Source organism: Macaca fascicularis, chromosome 3 (genome assembly GCF_037993035.2).
Source record: "Macaca fascicularis isolate 582-1 chromosome 3, T2T-MFA8v1.1".
NCBI classification, from domain to species: Eukaryota; Metazoa; Chordata; class Mammalia; order Primates; family Cercopithecidae; genus Macaca; species Macaca fascicularis.
In genome coordinates this window covers 164,824,893-164,849,945 of record NC_088377.1, presented here as the reverse complement: position 1 = coordinate 164,849,945, position 25,053 = coordinate 164,824,893, and the positions used below count along the sequence as shown (strand labels likewise).

The 25,053-nt window shown below is 36.0% G+C and overlaps 1 protein-coding gene across 4 annotated transcripts in view; it reads left to right on the top strand.

Annotated features, from left to right (window-relative positions):
- SLC13A1 (solute carrier family 13 member 1) overlaps positions 1 to 25,053 on the top strand; it is a 93,807-nt gene that overhangs the window by 1,373 nt on the left and 67,381 nt on the right. For 2 of the 4 annotated variants that reach the window (XM_065542519.2, XM_074035889.1), the window contains exons 2-3: positions 7,924 to 8,059; positions 17,411 to 17,539. In XM_065542519.2, coding sequence (XP_065398591.1) covers positions 17,504 to 17,539 — 36 coding nt within the window. In that variant the 5' untranslated portion in view covers positions 7,924 to 8,059; positions 17,411 to 17,503. The remainder of the gene's footprint in view (positions 1 to 7,923; positions 8,060 to 17,410; positions 17,540 to 25,053) is intronic. The other 2 variants (XM_065542518.2, XM_005550635.5) reach the window with 1 other exon arrangement.

Here is a 25,053-nt window from a genome sequence, read left to right as displayed (position 1 = left end):
AGCTGGAGAAGGGACTGGCCCCTGCTGTGGCATCCATGGGTTGTCTCCCACCAGGTGCAATCTTCCAGCTGCAGCATTCTTGGCTGGGTCTCTCCTTGTGCTGAGGTCTCACAGAGCTACATGGAAGGAAGGGAAAAACTCCCCACCCCTTTTGGTCCAAAGTTCTTCTAAGTCCTCAAATTCTTACAGAATTTGTAAATAATAATAATAACTAAAAGACCTAGTCAGCTGTTTTTGGCTTTGTTGGTTTTGTTTTTCAAATTCTGTGTGACTAACCCTTTCCTTCCCACCCTGCTACTCCCACCCCTGGCTACTTGTGAGGTCTCCTATATGAATCTCTGGCAGTCCCATCAGATGACAAATTCCAGCACAGAAATAGGGCTCTATTCTGAATTCTCACCCCACTTCCCTGCCAACATTATGATCTTCACTTTGCAACTCTCCTGGTCCCATGAGTCCTCTAGATTTGGCTGAATCCTGTCATGACCATATCCTGGTTCATACCTGGAGCTCTGCTATATTTTAATATTTTTGAGTTAGTCTCAGCATAGGTTCTTACTTATGGCAGAGAAAGTAGGAAATTAAACTAGTCAAGACAAATTTAGGTCATGACTACATATCATCTGTGCTGATCTTTTAACGTATAAATGCATGACAATTTGATTATCCTCCATAATTTTCAGAGAAATGAATATAAACTCTTTGAAAAACAAAATGAGTAAATAAATCAAAACCAATCATTTCAGTACATGATTCATTAACTGGGAAGTGTATTATTTTTAAGAAATGCGGCCACTGGTTATTTTTTCCAAGGTGCTATGACGAAAGAACATTACATGCAGGAACCAGGTGTCTGGCACCAAGTTGCATCTGGTGAGCTGGGTTCCTCTTTCCTTTCCTCCTAATCAACTCATTTGTTAAAACTCAATTAATGTTAATGGAGGATTTATTCCTAGTACAATAACATGATTTTATTTGTTGGCCACTTTAAACATATATTTAGTCATTCAATAAACTGCTAATTAAACTGAAAGAGTATTATTTTAACTGTTGCTTACAATGAAAGGAAATTTTTTTGTTAAAGAATGTAGGCCTTTGGAGGGTATAAAATTTAAGGAGACGTTTACTTTAACATAAATGCAAGTCAATTTACTGTTAACTTTTAGCTTACTAAACTGGAGGAGCCTATGCTTCTAAAGATACAATATTAGATTAACTAAAACATTCAACGGAAACAAAAATCCAAGCTTCTCTTTCAAAACCACAAGAAATCTACAGGATATAGAGCCAACAAACAATGAATTATTGACTAATTTCTTTCCTTCATTTTCCTACTGGTTATTGAGTTGTTCAATAGACTGGCCTTAACTTCTGTCTTAATTCCATCTAAAGTCAAAAAAGTGTCATGAATGAAGAAAGACCCTAACTGGTTTTTCAATGTATTATTAACAGGGAAGGAGAATAGACTGATTTGCATAGTCTGTTTCAGGCATTCTGCTAACTACTTTCCCCAAATTATCTAATTTAACCTCTATCACAAACCAATAAACAAGTACAAATGTGCTTCTCGTTTTACATTTGAGGGAATTGATGCTCAGAGACATGGAACTCACCAAAGGCCACCTACATGCTCCAGAAAGTAAATTTGAGCTTGGGTCCTGTCAGAACTCAGAATTCATGCTTTAAAAGTGATTTTGTTTTAGTCTTTTGTATATTTTTGAAGATTTACTCTCTCATGGCTTGTTAATCATGTATCAACCACACAGGCATTGCTGTTCATGAAAATGCTTTAGACAGGCCAAATGGATGAGTTATGTTTTAACCATTTCTTCAATTGACCTCATGGTACACAATGTCATTAAGGTAGAAAGTTGCAGTGATTCTAACCACTGAAGATAGGCTTATGAGAACTGAAGCTATAAAGGATATCACTTGCTGGGTGTCCCAGAGCCCCAGTTATTTAAGCCGGTCAATCAGTTTGTCAGGATACGGTGCCCGTTTTCTCCATAATTGGGTACAAATTAGAAATAGAGACAAAAACAGGCAAGCAGCTTACAAAAATCTGGTTACATAGATTTTTCCAACCAACTTTTGTCTGACTCTAGAGCCAATGATGTTAATCACAACTTGGTATCTGTGTCTTTATAGCTTCCATGGTCATAATAAATATATTCCTAGTACATTGGTGTGAATCTCACTTTGCTAATGAAATTCCATTTTCTTATTGATTTACACTGAGCATCAGAAATTCTTTTTGTCTCCTAAACATAATGGTAATCTCAGTCCTTACCCAATTAGTAGTTAATGATCAGTAAACAAGTCTGGAGTGTAATTGCTTTTTATTTGAATGAAATAATCACACTGAGTTTTTCTCATTTTGGAGAGAAATTTCTTTAAATATTTGCAGTTAAAATCTTGGTAAAACTGGTCTTGTATACCTGGCATAATTTCAGTAATATTCTCTGTGGAACTTTGTTCTTTTTTGACTATTTTGTTAATTTTTACTCTTTTCAGCAGTCAATACTATTTCCTTATTTTTCCAGTTATTGGATTATCTTTGTATTTTTATTCATGAAACAAAAAGAAGGCCAGATTTGTTAGAAGAGAGGAAAATCAAACAACAATATATTATATTTGTAGAGTGCAATTCTTCCAGGTACACCTACTCCATCTAGCTTACTCATTAATCAGGACCCCTTTTTAAGATCAGGAGACAAGGAAACAACTACACATGTACTGAGCAGCATTTCTTAGTTGATGGGTTGTAAAACCAGTACCAAATTTTAATTCTTTCTTCAGAAAATATTTTGGATTTCTCTAGAAAATATTTTATATTCTAACTTTGAAAGTCACGATATATTCACTTGAAGCATCATGACTTTCAAAGTGAGAATAGAAATAATAATAAATAAACAAAATGATACATAATGAGAGACTTATGTTGCTAGACATAAAAATAAAATAAACAGATGGGAGAAATATTATTATAAGGAAATATAAACTTTAAAAAGTGAAGCATCCCCTAGAAGGAGGAAGTGGTAGGTTGAGAAGTTTGTCAAAGAAAATGAAAATGAGTGGGAGATAATTTAAAAGGACTGTAAGTGAAAGAAGAGGGAGGAGAGAATTCTAAGAAAACAAAGAAGTTTTAAAGGGCCAAATAAAATAATTAAATATATTAACGGAAATAACTGATACTGTTTTAAATGTTGGCATAAAAATATTTTAGGGATTTAAGATAAAGAAGAAAATTCTATAAAGTGCAAGTAAGTGAATATTTTGGACACCAAAGAGTGAAGAAATGATGAAGAACAAGAAAAAAATAGAAATCATGCTAATAGCAATGTGGTAGCTCAACAAAATCAGAAAATCCAATTTTGATAATATATTTTTATTTCACAAATATTTTACAAGAACTTTCCCAGCCCAAAGTGTTGTGCCAGATTAACTGTGTGATATAAGCAGAAGTTTAAAATGTTTCTGTCTTTAAGTAGCTTGCAGAATTACTGGGAAGTCATTGTATAGGATGACAAACATTAATGGCAAAAGAAGGTTGTATGTAAACGCATGCCAAATAATTTAAAGAAATCATTTGGGTTATGAAGGTGTAATTAAAAAGTGGATAAACCACTAAGGATTCATCATCCTCCAGCCTCTCTGTTCCCCTAACCACATGCAGTCCCACTTGCCCACAACCTGCTGCTCCTTCTGTTTTCTTTATGTCAGAGAACGCCACTACCCTTCACTCCATTCACAGGCTTGAAAGCTGTGTGTCATCTCAGACACTTCAAATATCCACAAGCCCCCATCACTAATATGGTGTTTCATCTCCTTAATCTAAATCCTCCTAAATCTCCCCTCTCAATCTCATCTTCTCCTCTCTTTCCTTTCCTGTTGGCACTGCTTTCCTTGAAGCTGTCTTTATCTCTTTATTCCATAGACCATTTGTTTTTTACACACTTTCTCCTACAGTCTCTGGCCAGAGTACTATTTTTTAAATGCCAACTCAGTCCTATTGTGAAAAATCAAAATTCTTCAATGGTTCCCTTTTGCCTATAATGGAAAAATATCTAAACAAAAGATTGGTATGCTGATGGATACTTATGACTTTTCATTTATTTGTCCTAAAAGCCTCCACCACACAGTCCCCAATATCTATCTCCCACATTTGCATTTTCCTCTTTAACAATACTTCACTATTTGCAGTTTCTAGAATGCCTGTGATTATTCTTGTCTCTCTGCCTTCACATATGCTGTATCCTCCTCCTAGAATGCCCTCTCCTCTTGCCTTGGAAGGAAGGCTCAGGCTGTGATGTAAATGGAAGATCATCCTCAATGCTCTCATTGCATCATGGATACATTGGCCCCCATTACAGTGTGTCTTCCATTTTGCTTTATCTTTGTCTCTCTCTCCAGACTGTAAATATCTCAGGAACATGGAGTATAGTGTTTAAATTTCTGTCTCCTCCAGCACCAAACCCAGTGCCTGTCACATAGTAGATAGTTAATAACTGTGTTGGGTGAATGGATGATCTTGCATGGCAGAAGGATGTAAGGTTTTGGACCTGGTAGGAAGGAGAAAATGCAGGAGAAAGAGGTTGATGAAAGGAAGGAACTTCGATAGAGTGAAAATAATGATGAAAGGACAGAACAAGAAGAATGTAGGTGTAACCAGAGGCTGTCCCTTCCACAAAGCTCTTTCTTCCTCCCATAGTATGTTTTATACCTTGTTTGGTAACAATAATAAATGTGGATGCCCACTGTGAGCCTCATGGTGACAATTAGAAATAGTCATCCCCATTTTACAGAAGAACAGAAACTTGGAGAGGTCAAGAAATGTGCTCAAAGTCACACAGTCCACAAAGGGAGCAAGAGGATTTAAATACAAATCTGTCTGACTTCCAAGCCCATGATGTCATTGCTTATTTAATGATATTTATATCAGATCTTTAAAAGCTGTGCTCAGATTGCCTTACATCATTGTTCATGCATTTGCAATCACGAAAGCACATGTTGAGGTGATGCCTCTCTCAGCCTGGATCACGAAGTAACCTCTACCCATGATGGACAAATAGTATGAGTAAGAAATAATTGGTTGTTTTAGACTGCTGAGATTTTGGAACTTTTGCCACAGCATAGCTTATCCTGTCCTGATTAACATAGCATATTCTGAAACATTCCCCAAGTGACTCAGACATGCTACCCTTGGCTCACTTTTTTTTATTTATAAAATGAGCAAGGCTCTTTTTAAAAAGTTCCAAATGTTCCCCAGATTCACCTGCGATACTTGTGTAAAGTCACAAACTCTTAATGTGAAGTGTAGGATGCTGCACGTTGAACAAACTCCCCAGGTGATTCTGGAGCAGATAGTTCATGGATTGCATTTTGATCATATCCAAATGTATAGTCAGGTTGGAGAGCTGATTATTTCTGTATCTTTTTCCAGTTCCATTGTGTAAAGAGTACGAAAACAATGTGTCTCAGGTGCTGGTTAGGTGTGGAGGTTGAGTGGAAAGGAGGAACTAAAAATTTCCCAATAACTGGTATAGTGGGCCATCAATTGGTTTTCTCTGCTATCCATTTTGGCTAAAAACAAAAAAACAAAAAGAAAATTAAAAAAAAGCTAGTTATTTCTCCTTGACTTTGTAGTTAAGCTTATTTTTACTCTCCATATTCCAAAATGAAGATATTTTAAAGCACTTTAAACTTTGCAATTAATATAAATTGAGTCTTTTTATCACTGCTGCAGTAGGGGTAGGAATACCAAGAACCATACAAAGCCCTTCACAGGCTCTGTCAAATAATAATGGTGTTTTTCTTGTAGCACAGAGATTTAGAATGCATGATTTTTCTCCTTTTTTAATTGCTTTGTGTTCTCTTTAGAAAATCGATTGCGGTGATTGAGGTCTGTGATTGGCTCTGCTTTTCTCACGCTGTGCTGAGAAGAGATCATACCCACATACGTACTAATTCATCAGCCAAATTACTCCCTAATATCAGTCAGTATGTCATTTAAAGAAGCAGAAGAGATGAAAAAACTGTATTTTAAAGCCAACTTATATTCTAATTCCACGTGGGGCTATAATTTAAAAGAGAACCATGGTGATTTTTAAATATAATCAGCCACATTTTCTAAGATAACTTGACAGTCAGAACTTTGTGAGGAGGAAAAAGTCATTATCCAAATTGCCTAGTCATAGCTTTCTTTGCCTTTTTCACCCCTTCAGCAAGTGCCCTAGCTGTGCACTTGAGGTGGTTAAGATGAGATATGACTTTGATATTGTTAATTGGGGGCTGGGTAAGTGGGAATGTCTGTGATGGAGGATTTAACCTATGCGGGTAGACATTTTAGTTCCAATGCTGTTTGTTGGCAAGAGAGATGAGGGCTGCAGGAAAACTGTAAACATATTCACCCACTGGGGCAGGAGGCAAAATATCCAGTTCCAGGAAAGGAGGGGAGAACAGAGAAAAGGGAACAAGACAAAGAGAAAGAAATTTCTATGCTAAGGAACTTTATGCCTAACATATAGATTTAGTGTTTTATAAGATATATAAATACAAACAATATTAGAAAGAAGAGAAAGAAGAACCTTACTCACTCAGAAATATTACTGACCATATACTCTATGCCAAGTACTGCTTTAAATGTTGGGAACAGGGTAGTAAATTTTAAAAATATATACTATAATAGAGTTTATACGTGGACAAATCTCAACTCTACCACACGCTAGCAATGTGATCGTTGAACCTTAGTTCAGCATGGAATTACACTATGTACACCAAAGAATCTTGGTGGGGGTTAAATAAAATGTCACATGGAGTGCCAAGTGTTGTATCTGACACATGATAAGCATTCATAAGTATTACTTGCCCATACTATAGTCATAAGTCAGAGAACAGATTTATCTGTCTACTTACCAAATATTTTCACATCTTAAATAAGTTTTTCTATATATAAAGTCTATGATTAACAGTCTAGAAGAGGTTTTAGACAATTAGGATCCTCCCTTCCCAAGCTCCTTCTCCATTGGAAACACAAAGCAAATAAAGATCTCTGTAGATCAGGATGAGAAGGAAGAGCAAACAAGTGGCATGAAGGTGGAAAACTGTGGTTGAAAGCACTCCCATGACATTCAGAGGCCAGAGCCAGGTTAAATGCCAGAAACTAAGGGCTGGAAAATGGTTTTCTCAAACCTGTGAAAGACAGAAAGAGCTGGATTGACCGCTGGCTGTGGTGGCTCACAGGAAGCAAACACTGCCCAGCTTCCCAGCCAAGACATCACCCATACTACCCAACTCAGCTAGATGACTGGATCCATGCTATGCTGGCAAGAAAAGAACTCTAGGGTGTCAAGATAAGACACATATGAACCAGGAACTAGGAACTGACTGGAAGAAACTGTAAAAGTGATGAGAAACAAGGAGTGCAGAAAAAGAAAACACAAGAATAAAGCTACCACTCAGAATAAATTTGAAAATAAAATTTCAAAATACAATAAGACACTAGAGAAAGACTGACAAAATCTGCTCGGAAGAAATGAAAATAATAGGGAAATCAACAAGTTAGAAAAGGAAAAACCCCCCCAAAAAAGAGAAACAAATTATTTTTCAAAATATAAAGCAAAAACAGGAGAGTATAAAATAAGTCTAGTTAGATATCCTGGAATTTTGACACTGAGATTTAAAAAACAAACAAAACCCTCAATAGATGTGCCATGTTTGAGGCACCTGGGTGGTCCTAGTTAACCAGCTTCCCGAGGGGCAACTTCTCCTTTTTCATTTGATTCATGTCAAAGATGAGTCTTAGACACTCTAATGCTCAACAGCTCATTCTCAACAGCTTCTCCTTTTTCGTTTGGTTAATGTCAAATATGAGTCTTAGACAGCTTATTCTAATGCTCAACAACTTATTCTGACTTTTCCAAGATAAAGATGAAGAGCAGGCCAGTGGCATGGGCCAGATGCAGTCAGATGACTGACTGACCAGGAGGGCCTCCGTCCAGTGACCAGTCTCAGAATTTAAAGGACACTTCCCCTTTACTTATGCTTGTATTCAGCCCAGGTGAGTCACCAGGCATTTCTATCATAAAGGGAGTTTAAACAATTCTTGAAAGAGTAAGCCTTTTTTGTTTATGAAAGTTGCATCTGAGGTAGCCTTGTCTCCTGGAAATTCCCAGGCCAAGGTTGGAAATCCCCAAGCCAGGTTGCATCACATTGCTAAGTGACACTTAGTGTCAACCCTACTATGTGACATACTGCTAAGTGACATGTAGTTATCAGCAAGATGCCTGAATAAGCCTTATGGCTATCATTAATCTTATAACCAAGGTATGTCTCTTATAGTATACTACAAGATGAAATAAACTTTAAACTGAGTATCCTTGAAGATATATTCAGTGAACTGAGAAAGAATACTAGGAATTTGCCAAAAATATCAGATAGAATATAAAAGGATATTTTAAAGTGAGAGAATCATTTGGAGAATGATTTCAGAGCCCCAACATATGTATAAAAGACATTACTGAAAATGAAACACTGGAAAATAAGTCATATTCAAAGTAAAAATTACTGAATTCTCCAGAATTTTTTTAAAAAGATGAGCTCTCAAATACATTTGTAAGTACAAACAACTTAATTAGATATTAGTCCATATTTAGGCACATCATGAATGAGATTTCAGATTAAAAATAATGTGATTTTTTTTAAAGCTTCCAAATAGAGAAGAAAAAAAGCCTCCAAAAGGATAATAATTAGATAAATTTTCATTTCAACAATAATGAAAACATCTAATAAATATATAACAGACTTTTCTGGAGAAATCTACAAAATATTATAGAAGAAATTTAATAGACACCTGAAAGAATAGAGAAGTTCATAGATAAAAATACTTAAAGCTGTGTCTTACTCCATAGATTCTGTGTAATTTGAATGAAAATTTGAACAAAATTTTTACAACTTGAGATAGTAATTTTAAAATTCAAAAGAAAGAATGAAAATCTAACACTTTTAAGGCAATTAGAAAAACATATAAGATGAAGGAGTTGTTATACAGATTGTAAACCTTATTGAAAAGTTAGAAATGTTAAAAGAGCATAATTCTGCAAGAACTGATTTTTAGAAGGCAGCAGTGGGAGAGGGAGAGGACAAAATAAAGAGACCAGAAGCTTGTGTGTCTGCATTTGAGAACTTCAGCATAGAAAATATGTAGCAACATGAATTACTAGGCAAAAGATGAGCTCATTCAATTTAAAAAGCATGGCACTTTGGCTATTCATTTTGAGGAAAAAAATGTGTTAGATTCCTATACAAAAAATTAAAGCTCTACACTTGAAAAGAATTTAATCTTAGAAAAAATATGGAAATATATATAATACAGAAAGATTTTCTTATAAAATATGGTAAAAACATGAAACAACAGAAAAGAGTTTAAAAATCACTGTATTAAAATTAAAATCCTCCTGTCAATTAAAAATACAATAAAGCAAATTTCATAGACAAGCCAGAGACTAAGAAAAAATGTTTACAAATACATAGTTTATAGAGAAATAATATTAAGAATCTAAAAATAACGCCACAAATTCATGAGATAAAAGAAATAAATAACCCAACGGAAAAGTGAAAAAGAACTATAAATATAGAATTTGCAGAAGAGAAACAATTATGTTCAATAACTGTGAAAATACTTCACTGGTATTCAAGAACATGCAAATTAAATAAGAAGAACTTTTCATACCATCAAATTGTCAAATGAATAAATTAATCCAATATACCAAGGATGGTGAAATGGAACTTCTGAACATTGTTGGTGTTAACAGAAACTAGTATGACCATCTCAGATAGCTTCTTAGTTCATTTTTATACTGCTATAAAGAACTGGGTAATTTATAAAGAAATGAGGTTTAATTAACTCAGCATGGCTGGGAGGCCTCAGGAAACTTACAATAATGGTGGAAGGGGAAGTGAGGCATCTTCTTCACAAGGCAACAGGAAGGAGAAGTGCCAAATTAAAGGGGAAGGGCCCCTTATAAAACCATCAGATCTCATGAGAACTCACTCACTATTATGAGGACAGCATGGGGGAAACTATGCCCATGATTCAATTACCTCCACCTGGTTTCTCCCTTGACATGTGGGTATTATGGAGATTACAATTCAAGATAAGATTCATGTGGGGATACAAAGCCTTACCATGTTAGATAGCAAATGGGCAATATCTAGTAAAGTTCAAATGGAGTCCTTCCCATTTGAAGTTCTGATGCTAGTTTTCTCCACTAGCTAAGACAATCTATTTTCCATAGACATGCATGTGGAGATAGGTACAAAGATGTCCATAGCCTTATAATAGTAAAAAATTGGGGAAAAATCCAAACAAACATCAATGGAAAAACAGAAAAATAAATGGTAAAATGTTCATAAAAAGGAATACTATATCTGTTTAAAATGAAGTATCAATAGATCTACATGTATCAACATGAATGTATTTGAAGTACATAAAATATTGAGTGAAAAAAGCAAGTTGCAAAGTGACATATAGGGTAAACCTTAATTTTAAAACCACGTGTTATTAATGTATTAATGTCTGCATGTAGTATAATCACAAAAACATAAATGGAAAGGATACAAACCACATTCTAGACAGTGGTTAACTTTGGGAATGGTGGAGGAGAAGGCAATGAGGGAGTGGTCTTCAACTTTAACATCAGTCTTTAACTGAATATGGAATGTTTTATTTGTTTAAAAATAATTTAAGCAAATGTGGCAAAGTGTCAACATTTGTTAAATATGATAAGCTGTACAAATGTTTGTTGCATATTTTTACTATGTTCTAAATATTTTATAATTTTGAAAATGCTTTTAAAGAATACATGCCAAAAAACTTCTAATACATATATTTTTTAATGCAAGGGACCAGGAACTGTCCATACTATAACTTCATGTCTCTAGTAGTGTGAGGAAATCTTATACTAGGAAAGAAGGAGCTGCTATGAATGAGCCAAAGAGGTGCAGTGTATACACACAGAGCAGGTATCCAGGGTTAAGCAACATGACATTTCATATGATCTAATGGAATTCCACCTGGTTTCTACACAACTGCCTCTGTCTGGCTAGGTGTGGCTTGTTTGCTGAACTTCTTGATGTTAACTGTTGGAAGTGATAAGAAGTACAGAGATTTTTAAGCAGAAAAGTAGTATTTTTGAGGAAGTCCTCTGGACTTTTTTTTCTCTCTTTTCTCTTTATTTTGAGAAGGAATCATGATTTTTTTTTTTAAATTGTAAGGTCAGTGGTAGTCATAACTATAAATCATTACAGTCATGTCCTTCATGATAAATAAACAAGATAAAAGTACACATTATTTTTGTTGCTATTATTCAGTTTAAGAACTCATAATACTAAAATACTTCAGAACAAAATGTGATTAAAACATTTACTTATTATGGTTTCAGAGTAAGTTTTAATAAAGATATCAGATGTGTCAGCAACTTCCAGCAGAGTTGGGGGGTAGGTTGTGGGGGAGGAAGGATTAACTCATACTCTTAATTGACAACTTGTCTTCTTTTATTGCTGTTTGACTGTTGTTCTCTTGAGGAGGTAGTAGTGGTAGTGATTGTGTGTGATGGTGGTAAACAATTTGTGGTGGTTTTGTTTCTTAGGAGTAGGAGGTCTGTTAAGAAGGTGAAGAAAAAGAGGAAAGAGACAAAATTTGGAAGAAATTTACAAGAGACAGATAATATAGCTTGAAATAATGGGTCACTCTATGAATTTCTAGTGATGAAATGAAGCTACTTTATTTTCTGCCTCAAAGCCGGTCCTAAAATCAAATATCTAGGATCTCTTTTTAGTTGCAACACAGTTCCACAACTTCTGAGTAGTTTTCTTCTTCATCAGAAGAACTTGTCCACCAAAGATTACTCACCCTCATATTCTTTGTGTGCGTGTGTGAATAGATGTGAGTAACAGAAAAGAAGAAAATGGTTGTTTTCTTTTCTATCTCTTGTACTTTTCTTCTTCTTAGCAAGACTATTCACAGATCTTTGATTTTAAAGTGAACAAATAACCCTATATACTTTAATAGGGTCGTTTTTAAAGAAAATACTTGGTATTGTGTTTGAATTGACCTTCTGCTATTTAATGCCTAAGGACTTTGAAGGGAAAGAATGCTTTCCTGCATTCTTTCACAACACCAAGCATGACCAAGAAAAAAAATCACACAATAGAGAAAAGGAATTGTAGGAAGGAAGCATTCCTGGGATGAACCCAATAGGATGCTTGTTTAATTTATCAGCCAAAGAGGGACAATTTTGAAAATAAAAGGAAATACTAATGAGAAAGGAAACTTTACAACAACGCTGTCCTGAGAAAATTGGAGCAGATGGCTATCCTGCCCATTAAAGAGCACTCAAACAATCCTAAAATTTGTATTGAAACAAAAGGCCCCAAATAGTTAAAGCAATCTTGAACAAAAAGAACAAAGCTGAGGGGCATCACACTACCTGATTTCAAAATATACTGCAAAGCTATAGGAACCAAAGCAGCATGACAGTGGCATAAAAACAGACAAGTGGACCAATTAAACCACAGAGAAACCAGAAATAAATCTGTACATTTACAGCCAACTGATTTTCAGCAAAGGTGCCAAGAACACACAATGGGAAAATGAGAGTCTCTTCAATAAATGGTGTTAGTAAAACTAAATATCCACATGCGGAAGAATGAAATCAGAACCATATTTCTCACTATATGCAAAAATCAACTCAAAATGAATTAAATAACTAAATATAAGACCAAAAGCTATGAAACTACTGGAATATAAAACATGGGAATAGCTCCATGACATTGGCCTAGACAATGATTTTTTGGATATGACCTCAAAAGCACAGGCAACAAAAGCAAAAATAGACAAATGGGATTACATTATACTAATAAAACTTCTTCACTACAGACAAAATCAAGAGTGAAAAGACAACCTAGAGATTAGGATAAAATATTTGCAAACTATTATTCTGATAAGAGATTAATATCAAAAATATATAAGGAATTCAAACAACTCAATAGCAAGAAAGCAAATAACCCAATTGAAAAATGAGCAAAAAAATTTGAATGGACTTTTCAAAAGAAGACATACAAATGGCCAACAGGTACATGAAAAATTGCTCAACCTCACTCTTCTGAGAAATACAAACAAAAACCACAGTGAGATATTATCTCACCCTTGTTAGAATGGCTATTATAACAAGTGTTGGCCAGGATGTGAACACTGTTTGCAGAAATGTAACTTAGTACAGCCATTATGAAAAACAATATGGCGGCCGGGCGCGGTGGCTCAAGCCTGTAATCCCAGCACTTTGGGAGGCCGAGGCGGGCGGATCATGAGGTCAGGAGATCGAGGCCATCCTGGCTAACACGGTGAAACCCCGTCTCTACTAAAAAATACAAAAAACTAGCCGGGCGAGGTGGCGGCGCCTGTAGTCCCAGCTACTCGGGAGGCTGAGGCAGGAGAATGGCGTAAACCCGGGAGGCGGAGCTTGCAGTGAGCTGAGATCGGGCCACCGCACTCCAGCCTGGGCGACAGAGCCAGACTCCGTCTCAAAAAAAATTAAAAAATTAAAAAAAAAAAAAGAAAAACAATATGGCATTCCTTCAAAAAATTAAAAATAGAACTACTGTATGATCCAGCAATGTCATTACTGGATACATATCCAAACGTATATTGAGGAGCTATCTGCACTCCCATGTTTATTACTGCACCAGTCACAATAGCCAAGATATGGAATCAACCTAAGTGTTTATCAACAGATGAATGGATAAAGAAAATATGATATGTATACACACACACACACACACACACACACACACACAAACAAACACAAACACACACACACACACACACACACAGAGGATGGAATACTATTCAACCATAAAATGAAAAAAATCCTGTCATTTGTTATAACATGGATGAACCTGAAGGATATGTTAAGTGAAATAAGCCAGGAACAGAAAGACAAATAGCACGTGATCTCACTCATGTGGAATCTAAAAAAGTTGATCTCATAGAAGTGGAAAGTGAACTTGTGGTTTCCAGGGTCTGGGGAGATCAGGTGTCGGGACTGAGGAGATACTGGTCAAAAGATAGCAGGAATAAGCTTGAGAGATTTATTATACAACATGGTGACTGTAGTTAATAACATTTTGTATTCTTGAAAAATGCTAAAAAGAGTGGATATAAAGTGTTCTCAGCACAAAGATAATAATGATGTGAGGGAATGCGCATATTAATTAGCTAGACTTCGTCATTCCACTATGCATAGATACTTCAAAGCATCACGTTGTACATGATAAATACAGTACATACAATTTTACACGTCAATAAAAAAATAAGGTTTTAAAAAAAGAGCACTCAGAAGGGAGTAACTCTGTCTTCCTCCTTTTCCAGACCTTTGGTTTTCTTCAGATGTGAAAAAAGGGGACAATTTCCACAAATTATGGGAAGGCAGCTATCAAAGACAATGCAGATATGGTGCTTTAGCTAGCTGCAATTATAATCCACTGGGACTCCTATGAAAAAATACAAAATGTACATATGTGTGCAGGGTAAACTCCATGATGAGACATAAATTTGAACTGCAAATCAAAAGGTGGACAAGTTTTCCAAATGGGTTATACATTCAGGGATTCAGCTTAGGCAAAAGGAAACTACTTGGAAGCAAGTTTCTGGAACCAGATTTAAAGATGAAAGGGAAGGTCTGGAAAAGGGTATAGCCCAGTACTTCTCAAACTTTAGCCTAGATAAGAATAACCTTATGAGCTTGAAAATGCTGATTGATTCAGTGTGTCTGGGGAAGGTCTTGATGTCCTACATTCCTCACAAGTGCCCAGATTATGCTGACACTGCTGGTTCATCAACCTCACAGAGCAGCAGAGGGGAGAAGTCCAAATGCGCAATCTAAGTGTTGATTCTTGAATGACAAAGCAATATTTGAAAGGCAGAGCAAATAGGCAACCTTTTTCCTACCAGATATTTTACTAAAATGCTGACAAAAGCTGAGGATGTAGGAGAATAAGTGAATTAATATAGTAGTACTGTATAGAACTGAAAAAATACAAGTCAGTCTCTAAAGGTGACGGAGAACTGTTGCCATGGAAGAATATGATCCCAATGTTACCAAATATCTCAGTTTGTTAATAGAAGGAATTCAGACTTTACTTTTAACACTAAACCTGCTGATTTGTAAATCCTGACTCAAATTAAGCACAAAGACTTATAACATTGTGAATCAAATACAAAGAATTGCCTTGCTAGACTTGTCCATCAGCTTGTGACTGCTTCATCCAAATGATCAAACACGGTCAAACGATCTAGAATGTGAGCACAGGCAGGCAGAAACTAGCACGTAAAGGATCTGGGGGCTTGCTGGTATACCCACTGACTGAACACTATGAATTAGAGTTCAGAGAAAGGGATGCATTATGAGGAACAAGGATCAGAACTCAAATATCAAGAAAGTGTGTAAAGAAGATTCTTTGGATATAGAAAACTGATGTCAGGAGGTGTTGCGATAAGACATTATAGTCAGAGTGAAGGTGGATTTGAATGCAAAATGAGGATTCTTCAATTGTTTTCAATAAACAACTAAAAGTCACTGACTTTTGGTTGATTTAAGTCAGGACTGAGCTACTTAAAATACGGAAGGAGTCTGGGCCAGGTAATAATGTGATTCTTGAAATTTTGCTTTTTATTCTGTCACCAAAGTTGTACCATCTGAGTGGACCGTGACTCTCCACCCAAAGACCCATGTTGACATGGATGTTCAACACTTATGGCAGGGGGTGTATATGGTGAACAGAACCAGCTAGCACCTTGTATTCTATTTACTTTTTGATGTTTTAGCAGACCCTTATAGATTGGTGCTCCAGACAGTTGTCAGGGTGGCTAGGCCTCTACTCTGGCTTTATGCAAGGGAGTGCCAAATGCAAAATGGATTCTTGGAAAGTGACCTGATATTGGAATAGTTTTGCCTACAGTGGAGGAAGTGAGTAGAGGGGCAGATTTGAGAGATATAATGATTGGGGAATAAATAGGATCAAGATAGTGGCTAGTTGTAACTAGAGAGCAAAATAAAAAGTGCTCCGTTTTATCTCTGCAACCTAGGTTCTTACAAGTATGATGGAAAACATAAAGTCATAAGAATGAACTTTCAGGCTACCCATGCATTCTCATTAAGAGAAAATGCACAACCTTTCTTCCATACTGGCATTTTTAATTAAGCTAGTATTCACAATTCTTTCTAGAGCTGTTTAGGAAGATCCAGTCAAGGCTCAGCTTTGTTTCGTTGTTTTATTGTTTATCAAGATGGTAGAAGCAGACTCTGTATGAAACTGTCAACATCAAAACACTTTTATTCTTTCTCCTTTAAATAGATAACACAATAAAGATATTGCCTAATCCTGGCTTATTAAGGGTATGTTAGAAATGCACTGGAAGTGTAGGGATGCTGGTCAAGTAAACCCCAAGCCCCAAGGACTCACCCTGAGCCAGGTGAATCAGAAAGCAGCAGTGCTACACATAAATAAAAGCCTAAATAAATAGCTTAATTCAACCTAAACAGCAGTTCTTATAAATTTTTCAAATGTAACTCAGAATTTGCAGAGTAAGCAGTGTGAGAGCAAAATAGCGCCATTTGATAGCTGCTAACCTTTACTAAATACTTAGAACATTCCAGGTGATTTCATACCAAAGTTATCTATATAAGTTAAATATAATGATAAAAGTTTGACCATCTCTTAACAATGCCCTAAAACAGGAAAATATAGTTTTATACTAAGCAAAGCAACAGATCCTATTAAGAGTAGCATTCAGGCTCATCCATGCCACACAACTTGTCATGTCTTTTCTCTGAGACGCAGTACTGCAAAGGTTACTCCTAGGTTGGTTTTCTCCTTTTAGTTAGAAGGAGAGGAAGGCAGAAGTGCTTGGGTCCCACTCAACCAGACACTAAGGAATGCAGTTAGAAGGTAGGTTCCTGCCCCCAGGGGAAAGGCTGTAACTTGGCTATTTCTGTACTCCAGAAGTATGGGGGAGTGCATTTTACAGGCCAAATGAAGGTGAGTACAAACATCTATATACACTAATCTGAGCAAGAAGATGGACTAGATGATGTTGTCTATTTTGAGGGAAATGTGAAATAAATGTAATGAATGGGGATTTTTTTCTGTCTTTAGTTTTTTATGTTTATTAAATTTTGCTTCTTAGAACTTCTAAGAAATGAATATTTGGGGGCAACTCAAAGATGCAGAGGTCTTCGGATCTTCTTACTTTCTCTGTGACATGGCTCTATTAAGCAAACATGTTTGTGTTTGAATGTTGACTTCTCCGGTCTCATGATATCACCTTTTGCTTTGCATTTGTTCTTACCAGGAAACAGAATGTGCCTACATACTCTTCGTGGTCGCCATATTTTGGCTTACAGAAGCATTGCCTCTGTCGGTAACAGCTTTGCTACCTAGTTTAATGTTCCCCATGTTGGGAATCATGCCTTCTAAGAAGGTAAGTCCTCTTGCCAAAGTCATAAGTTGATTCCCTGTTTTGTACTGAGATTTCCATTGAGAAAAGTTATTTTTAAAGGGAGAAACCATCCCGTTGGTAAGGTTCCATGTAAGTCCCCCAAACTTCCAACTATTTCTCCTCTCTGGCATTCTGCATGTGTGCCCACCTTCAAAGAACAAACACAAGCTGCAACTTCTTGATTCATACATGTCAGTAGGAGAAATGTATGTCCCCTCTTCTCTCACTGACATCTATGCCTGGCGCCTCTCTCTCAGAAACAGGAAAATTTGTTGACATCCTCCATAAGCTTTTTATATTCAGCAGAATTCAGCCTCACGGTGTTGGAAAAACAATTTTGTTTTTAATGAAGAAAAAGTTTCCCTGTTTTCATTTCCAGAAACCCGCCATTTACAAAGATAAAGCCAAACTAATTTTCATGTATAGCTCCAGGAGTTTATTCATGCTAAGAGGTGTTTATTGGTTCTATACAATCTAAGAGTACCCATCTGAAGAAAGTGGATTTGGTTTCCCAAATGCATTGAAAACAGTCTCCAGCCACCCAGAAAACAACTATCTAAACCACAGCTGAAACAGTCTCAAGAGAGATGTTAAGTTAGAGATGCCAGTCAGTGCAGTTTATCACCTTTGGACTTCCATCTTCTGCCTGGGTCTAACATTGCTCTCTTGCGGCTCACCCGTCTTTCATTTTCTTTTTAATTAACCCTTGATTACATTTCTTCCTGTGAAAGGAATGGTTCCCTTCTTTATTTTCATGTCCTTCTTCCTGATTTTGGAGCCCCAGTAGATCTTTTTGCACTTTTTATCCTCTCCGCTCCTTTTTTCTACCTGGGTTTTCCCCTCCCACATAACTTTGAGTCTTTTCTATCTAATGACCATTGATTTGGAAGAGTGGCCAGGGCTGCACTTCAGATCCTCTTGCCTCCAGACTGACATTCTGCTGCCCCAAGGAATCTCAGAGCTATAATCTATTAAGCATCTTAAATGCCTCAACATGCTCTATGGCTTTCAATATCGGGAATTAAAAAAAGAAGGGGTTGATGAGTTGTTAAAAATAGGGTGTCAAATTTTTAACCCCTGTCCTACAGGCTTGGATGGTTCTGTGTCCAGAGATAGGTATGTTTAAGAGTTATACATTTGTCTCTTATGGTTTATTAACAATAAAACTGACTAAACTGACTGTTAAAAAGAGGCTGAAGTAGAAGTGAGATTCACTGGACTCATGGGGCATTTCTGTAACAAGCTGTTACGGGAAGAGACATACAAACATTAGAGGGAAGCAGGAGGAAAGAGTACCTGGGAAGGGCTGACTTCGTAGGAGCTGCCGAGGATATATATGTCTGCCTCTTTCTGGTGTGTAAGGGCCTGACTAAAGGCAGCAAAATTGTAGGTGCCAATGGCAGTTTTGCATCACTCTGACTGCAGACACCTGCCCAGCAGTCCTTTATCCCCAGACTAATTTAACAGTCATAGAATCTTAGATTTGAAAGGGAATTCATCTTGGTCACTTCTCCCCCAGAACAGGGATCCCATCCAATATCTCTTACAGATGAGATCATTCAGAAAGTGTTTAAAGGCTTTCTGGATTATGGGCCTCTAATATCCCTTAAGGAGATACACATTATTTTTGAATAATTTTAACTCATAAATAACTCAGCTTTATTGAGCCCACATCTGAAACTCAGTAACAGACTCATTAAACTTATTTCTAACATGTAGAACTTCATAAACAAACCTCACTTTTTTGCATGACAGTGTTGCTTGAATTTGAAAACTAATATCATTTCCTCCTTATTTCTTCCCACCTTGAGTCTTAGTGGTTTCCAGACCTCAACTCCCATCCTCAAATCTGCCATTTCCAACTCCATCAACACCACCATCTTCTTTTTTCTTCCTGAAACTATCTCTAGTTTGTCAATGAGACTTAATAATTAAATGAGTTAATAAATGTAAATTTCATTACATAGTAAGTACTCCATATATGTTAGCCAATTGTATTATTTATACATTCACAAAAGTGAATAGATGATTCTAGAAATATTTGGAGTGTTGCAAAGGTAAATTAGCCTATCGTCTTACCTATGGCATTTCAGCCTAAGTTTGTTTTAAACTTTATGTGATTCTCTTCACCTTGTAAGTTTAACTGGAACTTGCAGCAAATCATAGTCCTCAGAACTTTTAGTGGAGAAAACTGTTCTTCAGAATTGCGATCCTTTTTCCCAACAGAGTAACTTACCTTTTCCTAATAAGTTAGCTGACCAAAGCTACAGTCTATTATGAATCAGCTAGAGATTTAGTCATAAGGCCTGAGCTTAGAATTTGACATTTGTTGCCGATTACTTGGAGGACCCTGATCATGTCCTTTAATAACTCTTTTTTTTAATCATCTGTAAGTAGAATATGATAATGCTACATAACCCATTGTTGTCAAGATCAAATTAAATAATGTATGTTAAACAATGATACAAACTAAGTATCAAGCATTCTTATGAGGTTTAATATTCACAGTTAAAGTTTGTTTTGAGAGTTTTAAACTATAATTCCAGGCCACTGCAGCATCTTTGAATCTCAGATCTGTCACTGAGTAGGATACCATGTCATTAATGCCCTCATCTAAGTTTAGAGCCCTAAATACCTCTCTCTTTGGCCATCATAGTTATCACTTTACCTATTTTTTAAGCCAATCCTAAATACTGGTATCTTGCTGAGCCCATTACTATATTTGAAGACTATCAACAAATGTTAAACTTTTCTCGTATTTGTTGAACTGAACCTGAAACGCTAAAGTATGTAGAGTATGTTCAATTTGATATTTCAAAACAAGCATTAATATTATTGTCATCAAAAATATTTATATATAAATTTTACATATATGAATGTGAAAATACACATGTACAGATATATATATATACACACATATATATACACATATATATACATATATATATATTTTATATATATATATATATATATATATATATATATATATAATGTCATGTATTTTTCAGTGATTCAATAGATATTCACCTGGTAGTACCCTTCCAGGGATTTGGGAACATACCAATGAATAAAAACAGGCAAAATATTTCCTATCTTTCTAGAGGAAAGGAGGCAATGAATAATATATCTGATAAATAGAAATATTATACAGTATAGTGAGCTAGAAAGGTAATTTTGTGTTATGGAAAAAATGCAGCAGGATAATGGGGACCAGAGAGAGTGGTAATTTTAAATAACGTGGTCAGGTTAGACCTCCTTGAGATAGTGATACCTGAACAAAGACAGGAAATGAAGGAGTTAGCCATTTGAATATTTGGAGAATGACTATTGCAGAAGAGGTAACATCCAGTGCAAAGACCTTATTGCAGGTACATCTGCAGTGTAATTGGAAGAGAGTAACTAAAGAGGAGAATGATAGATTAGGTCAGGTAAGTAATGTAATGAGGCAATGGAACAGGCAGGGTCAAACTAGGCCATTGCAAGATTTTAACATTGAATAAAATGGGATCCTCTGAAGAGTTTTGAGCACAAAAGTTACATGATCAATTTAACTTTGATTTTAAAAAGGATAATTTGGGCTGCTGTGTTGAGAAACAAGACAGAAAGAAAGAAACAGTAGGTTATTGCAGTAGGTGAGAGACCATGGTAATTCAGACCAAGGGCAGTAATAGAGATATCGAATGTCTTGTTGATAAAATGTGAAGATAAAATCAGCAAACTTTCCAGATTGATTAGATATGGCATATGGTTGGAAGAAAAGTGTCAAAGATGCCTCACAGCTTATCTGACAATTGGGAAAATGGAATTGCTATCAACTGAAATGGGAAGATGATGGGAAGTGCAGTCTTACTCTAGGAGAGGGGCTGATACCTAGAGTTCAGTGCTGGACAGATAAGTTTGAAATACTCAAGTGAAGATATTGAGTAGGCAGTTGAATACAAAAGAGTCCAGAGTTCATGGGAGAGAGCTAATCTGCAGATATAAATCTGAGATTCATCAAAATATAGATGGTATTTAAAGCCCTAAGACTTGATAAGATCACTCGGGGAGTGAATGAAGATAGAAAAACAAAGAGGAGAAAGAACTGACCTCTGCATAGCTACAAGACTAAGAGGTAAATGAGAAGAGAAAGCACTAGCCAAAGAGACTAAGATGAAAAGGTTATTGAGGTAGGAGGAGAACCAGGAGAGGGTGTGAGCCTGTAATCCAAGTGAAGCAAGTGTTTTGAAGATGAGGCAATGACTATGTGTGTCAAATCTGCTGATAAGTCAGTTAATGTGAAAACTAGTTATTGACTATTGGATTTAGCAAAACAACCTAATAATTAACAAAGCACCTTTTAAAAAATATTATATCATTTAATTCACAAAGTTGGTGTGAGGTAATATTTAACTTTTAGAACTATTTATTGATTTGTAGAAAGGTTGCTGAACCGGTAAATTACATAACTAAGAGAGAACTCAGGTACTCTGATTGCAAAGTCCGTGTTTTTTGATGAAATCCTATTCTGAAACAGAAATATAACTATGTTTATTTTGCAAATAGATATCAAATATTGTTAGAAATTTTATTTGACATATCAATTTTGCCTTGAGAATAGTTATATTTATCAGTGTAATTTACAAACCAACAGTACCTTCTTCTATTACCTCCTGGACAAGTAGGCCATAACAAACACATCTGCCTGTAGCTAATGTTTCTACTCAAATATTCTGACTCTGATGAAAACCATAGAATAGGTACTACAATGAAAACAGAGAATGTGAAATTTTTTTCTGAAGTTTAATTTTATTTGGACTGCAGGCTATAGTTTGTTTGCATGGTCTATTGAGAAAACTGGCAAACTGTGGGCCTGAGGGCCAAATCAGCCTGCTGCCTAATTTTTAAAATAAACTTTTTATTAGAACAAATCCATAGTCATTCATTGACATACTGCCTTTGGCTATTTTGTGCCATGACAGAGTTGAATAATTACAGTGAAGACCATATGGCCAACAAAGTCTAGAATATTTATTGCTTGGCCCTCTACAATATGCTTACTCCTCATATAACCCAAATCAGTAACAACAAGAATGTCTCATAGTCTTGGACTTCTTTCTGTGTCTAATCATTTACTAATAATGGCTTGCTTCTATGTATTTATTTGTATTTTTAAGTCATTCTGCATTTATTCTTTCATTTCATTCTCAGAGTATTGGTGAATAGGGTATCTTAGCCCGTTCAGATTGCTATAACAAAATACATTAAGCTGGGTAAATGAACAACAGATATTTATTGCTCACAGTGCTGGAGGCTGGGAAGTCCAATATCATGGCACTGGCAGATTGGGTGTATGGTAAGGGCTTGCTCTCTGCTGCATCCTCTCTGCTGCTCTCTGCTTGCTCTCTGCTGCATCTTGCTGCTGCATCCTCACATGATGGAAGGAGCAAGGGAGCTCTCTCAGGGCCCTTTTATAAAAGCACCAATTCCATTCATGAGGTTGGAGCGAACATGTTTGGTTCCTTTTAGGTGCCAACATATGAATTTGGGTGGTAGACACCAACATTTAGACCACAGCAGTCAATAGGGCTTATTTCCATGAGCCAAACTGCAAAAGAGATAAGGGAAAATGAAAACTTAAATATTTATTCATTTTTCAATAATAAACTCAAGGATCAGGTCCTGTAAGAAGATTTTCCAAATCCCTCTAGGAAAAAAATTATCACCCCACTTACTTTTAAAATCTGAATTATATTTTGGAGAGGTTTCATTCAAGCACCTATAATACTTTATTGCACTTTTTGTTAACTTGTTTTTTCTCATCTAATAGCTTGTAAGCTCCTTGAGTGTAGGGACTTATTAAATTTAACATCTATTGAGTGTCAATTTGTGCCAGGCATGTGCTAAGTCCATAAAAACAATTATTAATAAGATACATCTGGCCTTCAAAATACATCTAGTGTAATAAAGGGGATAAATAAATGGAGAAATTATCAATATATAAATTAAGAAGTACTATAAAAAGGGAGATATTATCTAATCCAGTTTAGGTTCCTAGGGAAGATATCTTAGAAGAATTGACATCTTCCATGAAGGAAGATTAGAAGTATCCAAGACAAGGGGAGAGGGTCATTCCAGGTTAAATTACAAGCAAATGTTAAAGCACTTCTGTGTTTGGGGAACTAAATACATAGGAAGAAGTAGAGTGGAGTGGCAAAAAACTAAATTGGAGAGGTGAAATGGGACCAGATGATGAAGGGTCTTTTATGACATGTTGAAAATATTGGATTTGGTCTTTAAAACTATGTGAAGGTCTTAAAAACTATACTGAAGAAGTATAAGAAGGACAATTATGTGACCAGATTTACACTTTAGAAAAGGGGCTATGACAATGGTATGGAGTGGATCAAAAGAGATCGATCATACAGCAGCCAAGTGAGAAATAGCGAGGAGCTTAATCAAGGTTGTCATGTATAAACAGAGAAAAAGGGACAAATTTTAAAGATATGAAGGACCTAGGAATAATAAGACTTATATTGGAAGTGAAAAAGGAATCATGGCTGACCTTTAGGTCCCTGTCTTGGGCAACATTTACATTAACCACAAAGGGAGAATGTGTTTGAAGGATGGGGAGTGAGAAGACGTATGTTGAATTGTAGGTGTTTGTGGGAAATTCAAATGGACATAAACAGTTGGACATATCAGTCTGAAACTCAGAAGACTTATCTGTGTGGAAATAAAGACCTCGGTGTAGTCAACATTCATTTAACAAATATTCATTGAGTGCCCCCATGTATGTGCCAGGCATTATTTTAGTCCTATAAAGTTGAATCCTTCAAATTCAGTCATTGGATGGATAAAGCAAGAAGACTATAAAGACTATAGACAGAACCCTGTGGAATACCAGCATTTTGGAGGACCGAGATAACTGGATTTTCAAGTCAGAAAAAAAAAAAAAAAATTCAGAGGCAGGTATAGAACCAGCGAGAAAAAACAAAACAAAACAAACAAACAAAAAAAACTTCCTGACTCTGGAGGCACTGGTAAATTAATATACTGAAATACTTATACCTAGAGTAAGAGTTGAAAGAGTTAGGAGCCTAGGAGATAGAGGACAGAGTATAGAAAATTGGGATTTGAGAGCTCACAGACCATAGCTTATTCATTGTCCCTCCCTCCCTGATTCTTTCAGTGCTATTTACCAAGCTCTCCTACTGTGTACCAGCATTATGCTAGGTGCAAAATACGTGATGGTTAGCAAAACAGAGTCCTGGTTTGGCTAGCAAAACAGATTCCTGGTCCTCATGGGACTTTATGGTATAATACAGAAAACAATAAGCACATAAACAAACAGTATTTATGTAATATGTATACTATGAAAAAACCAAACAGGGCTCTACGATACAGAAAAATAATAGGACCTAATTAGAAAGGCCTGATATTCGAGAATTGAAGAGGTGCAAGGAGGAAAAAATATATGAAGCATTTATTAATGTATTCTCTGTTCCTATAATATT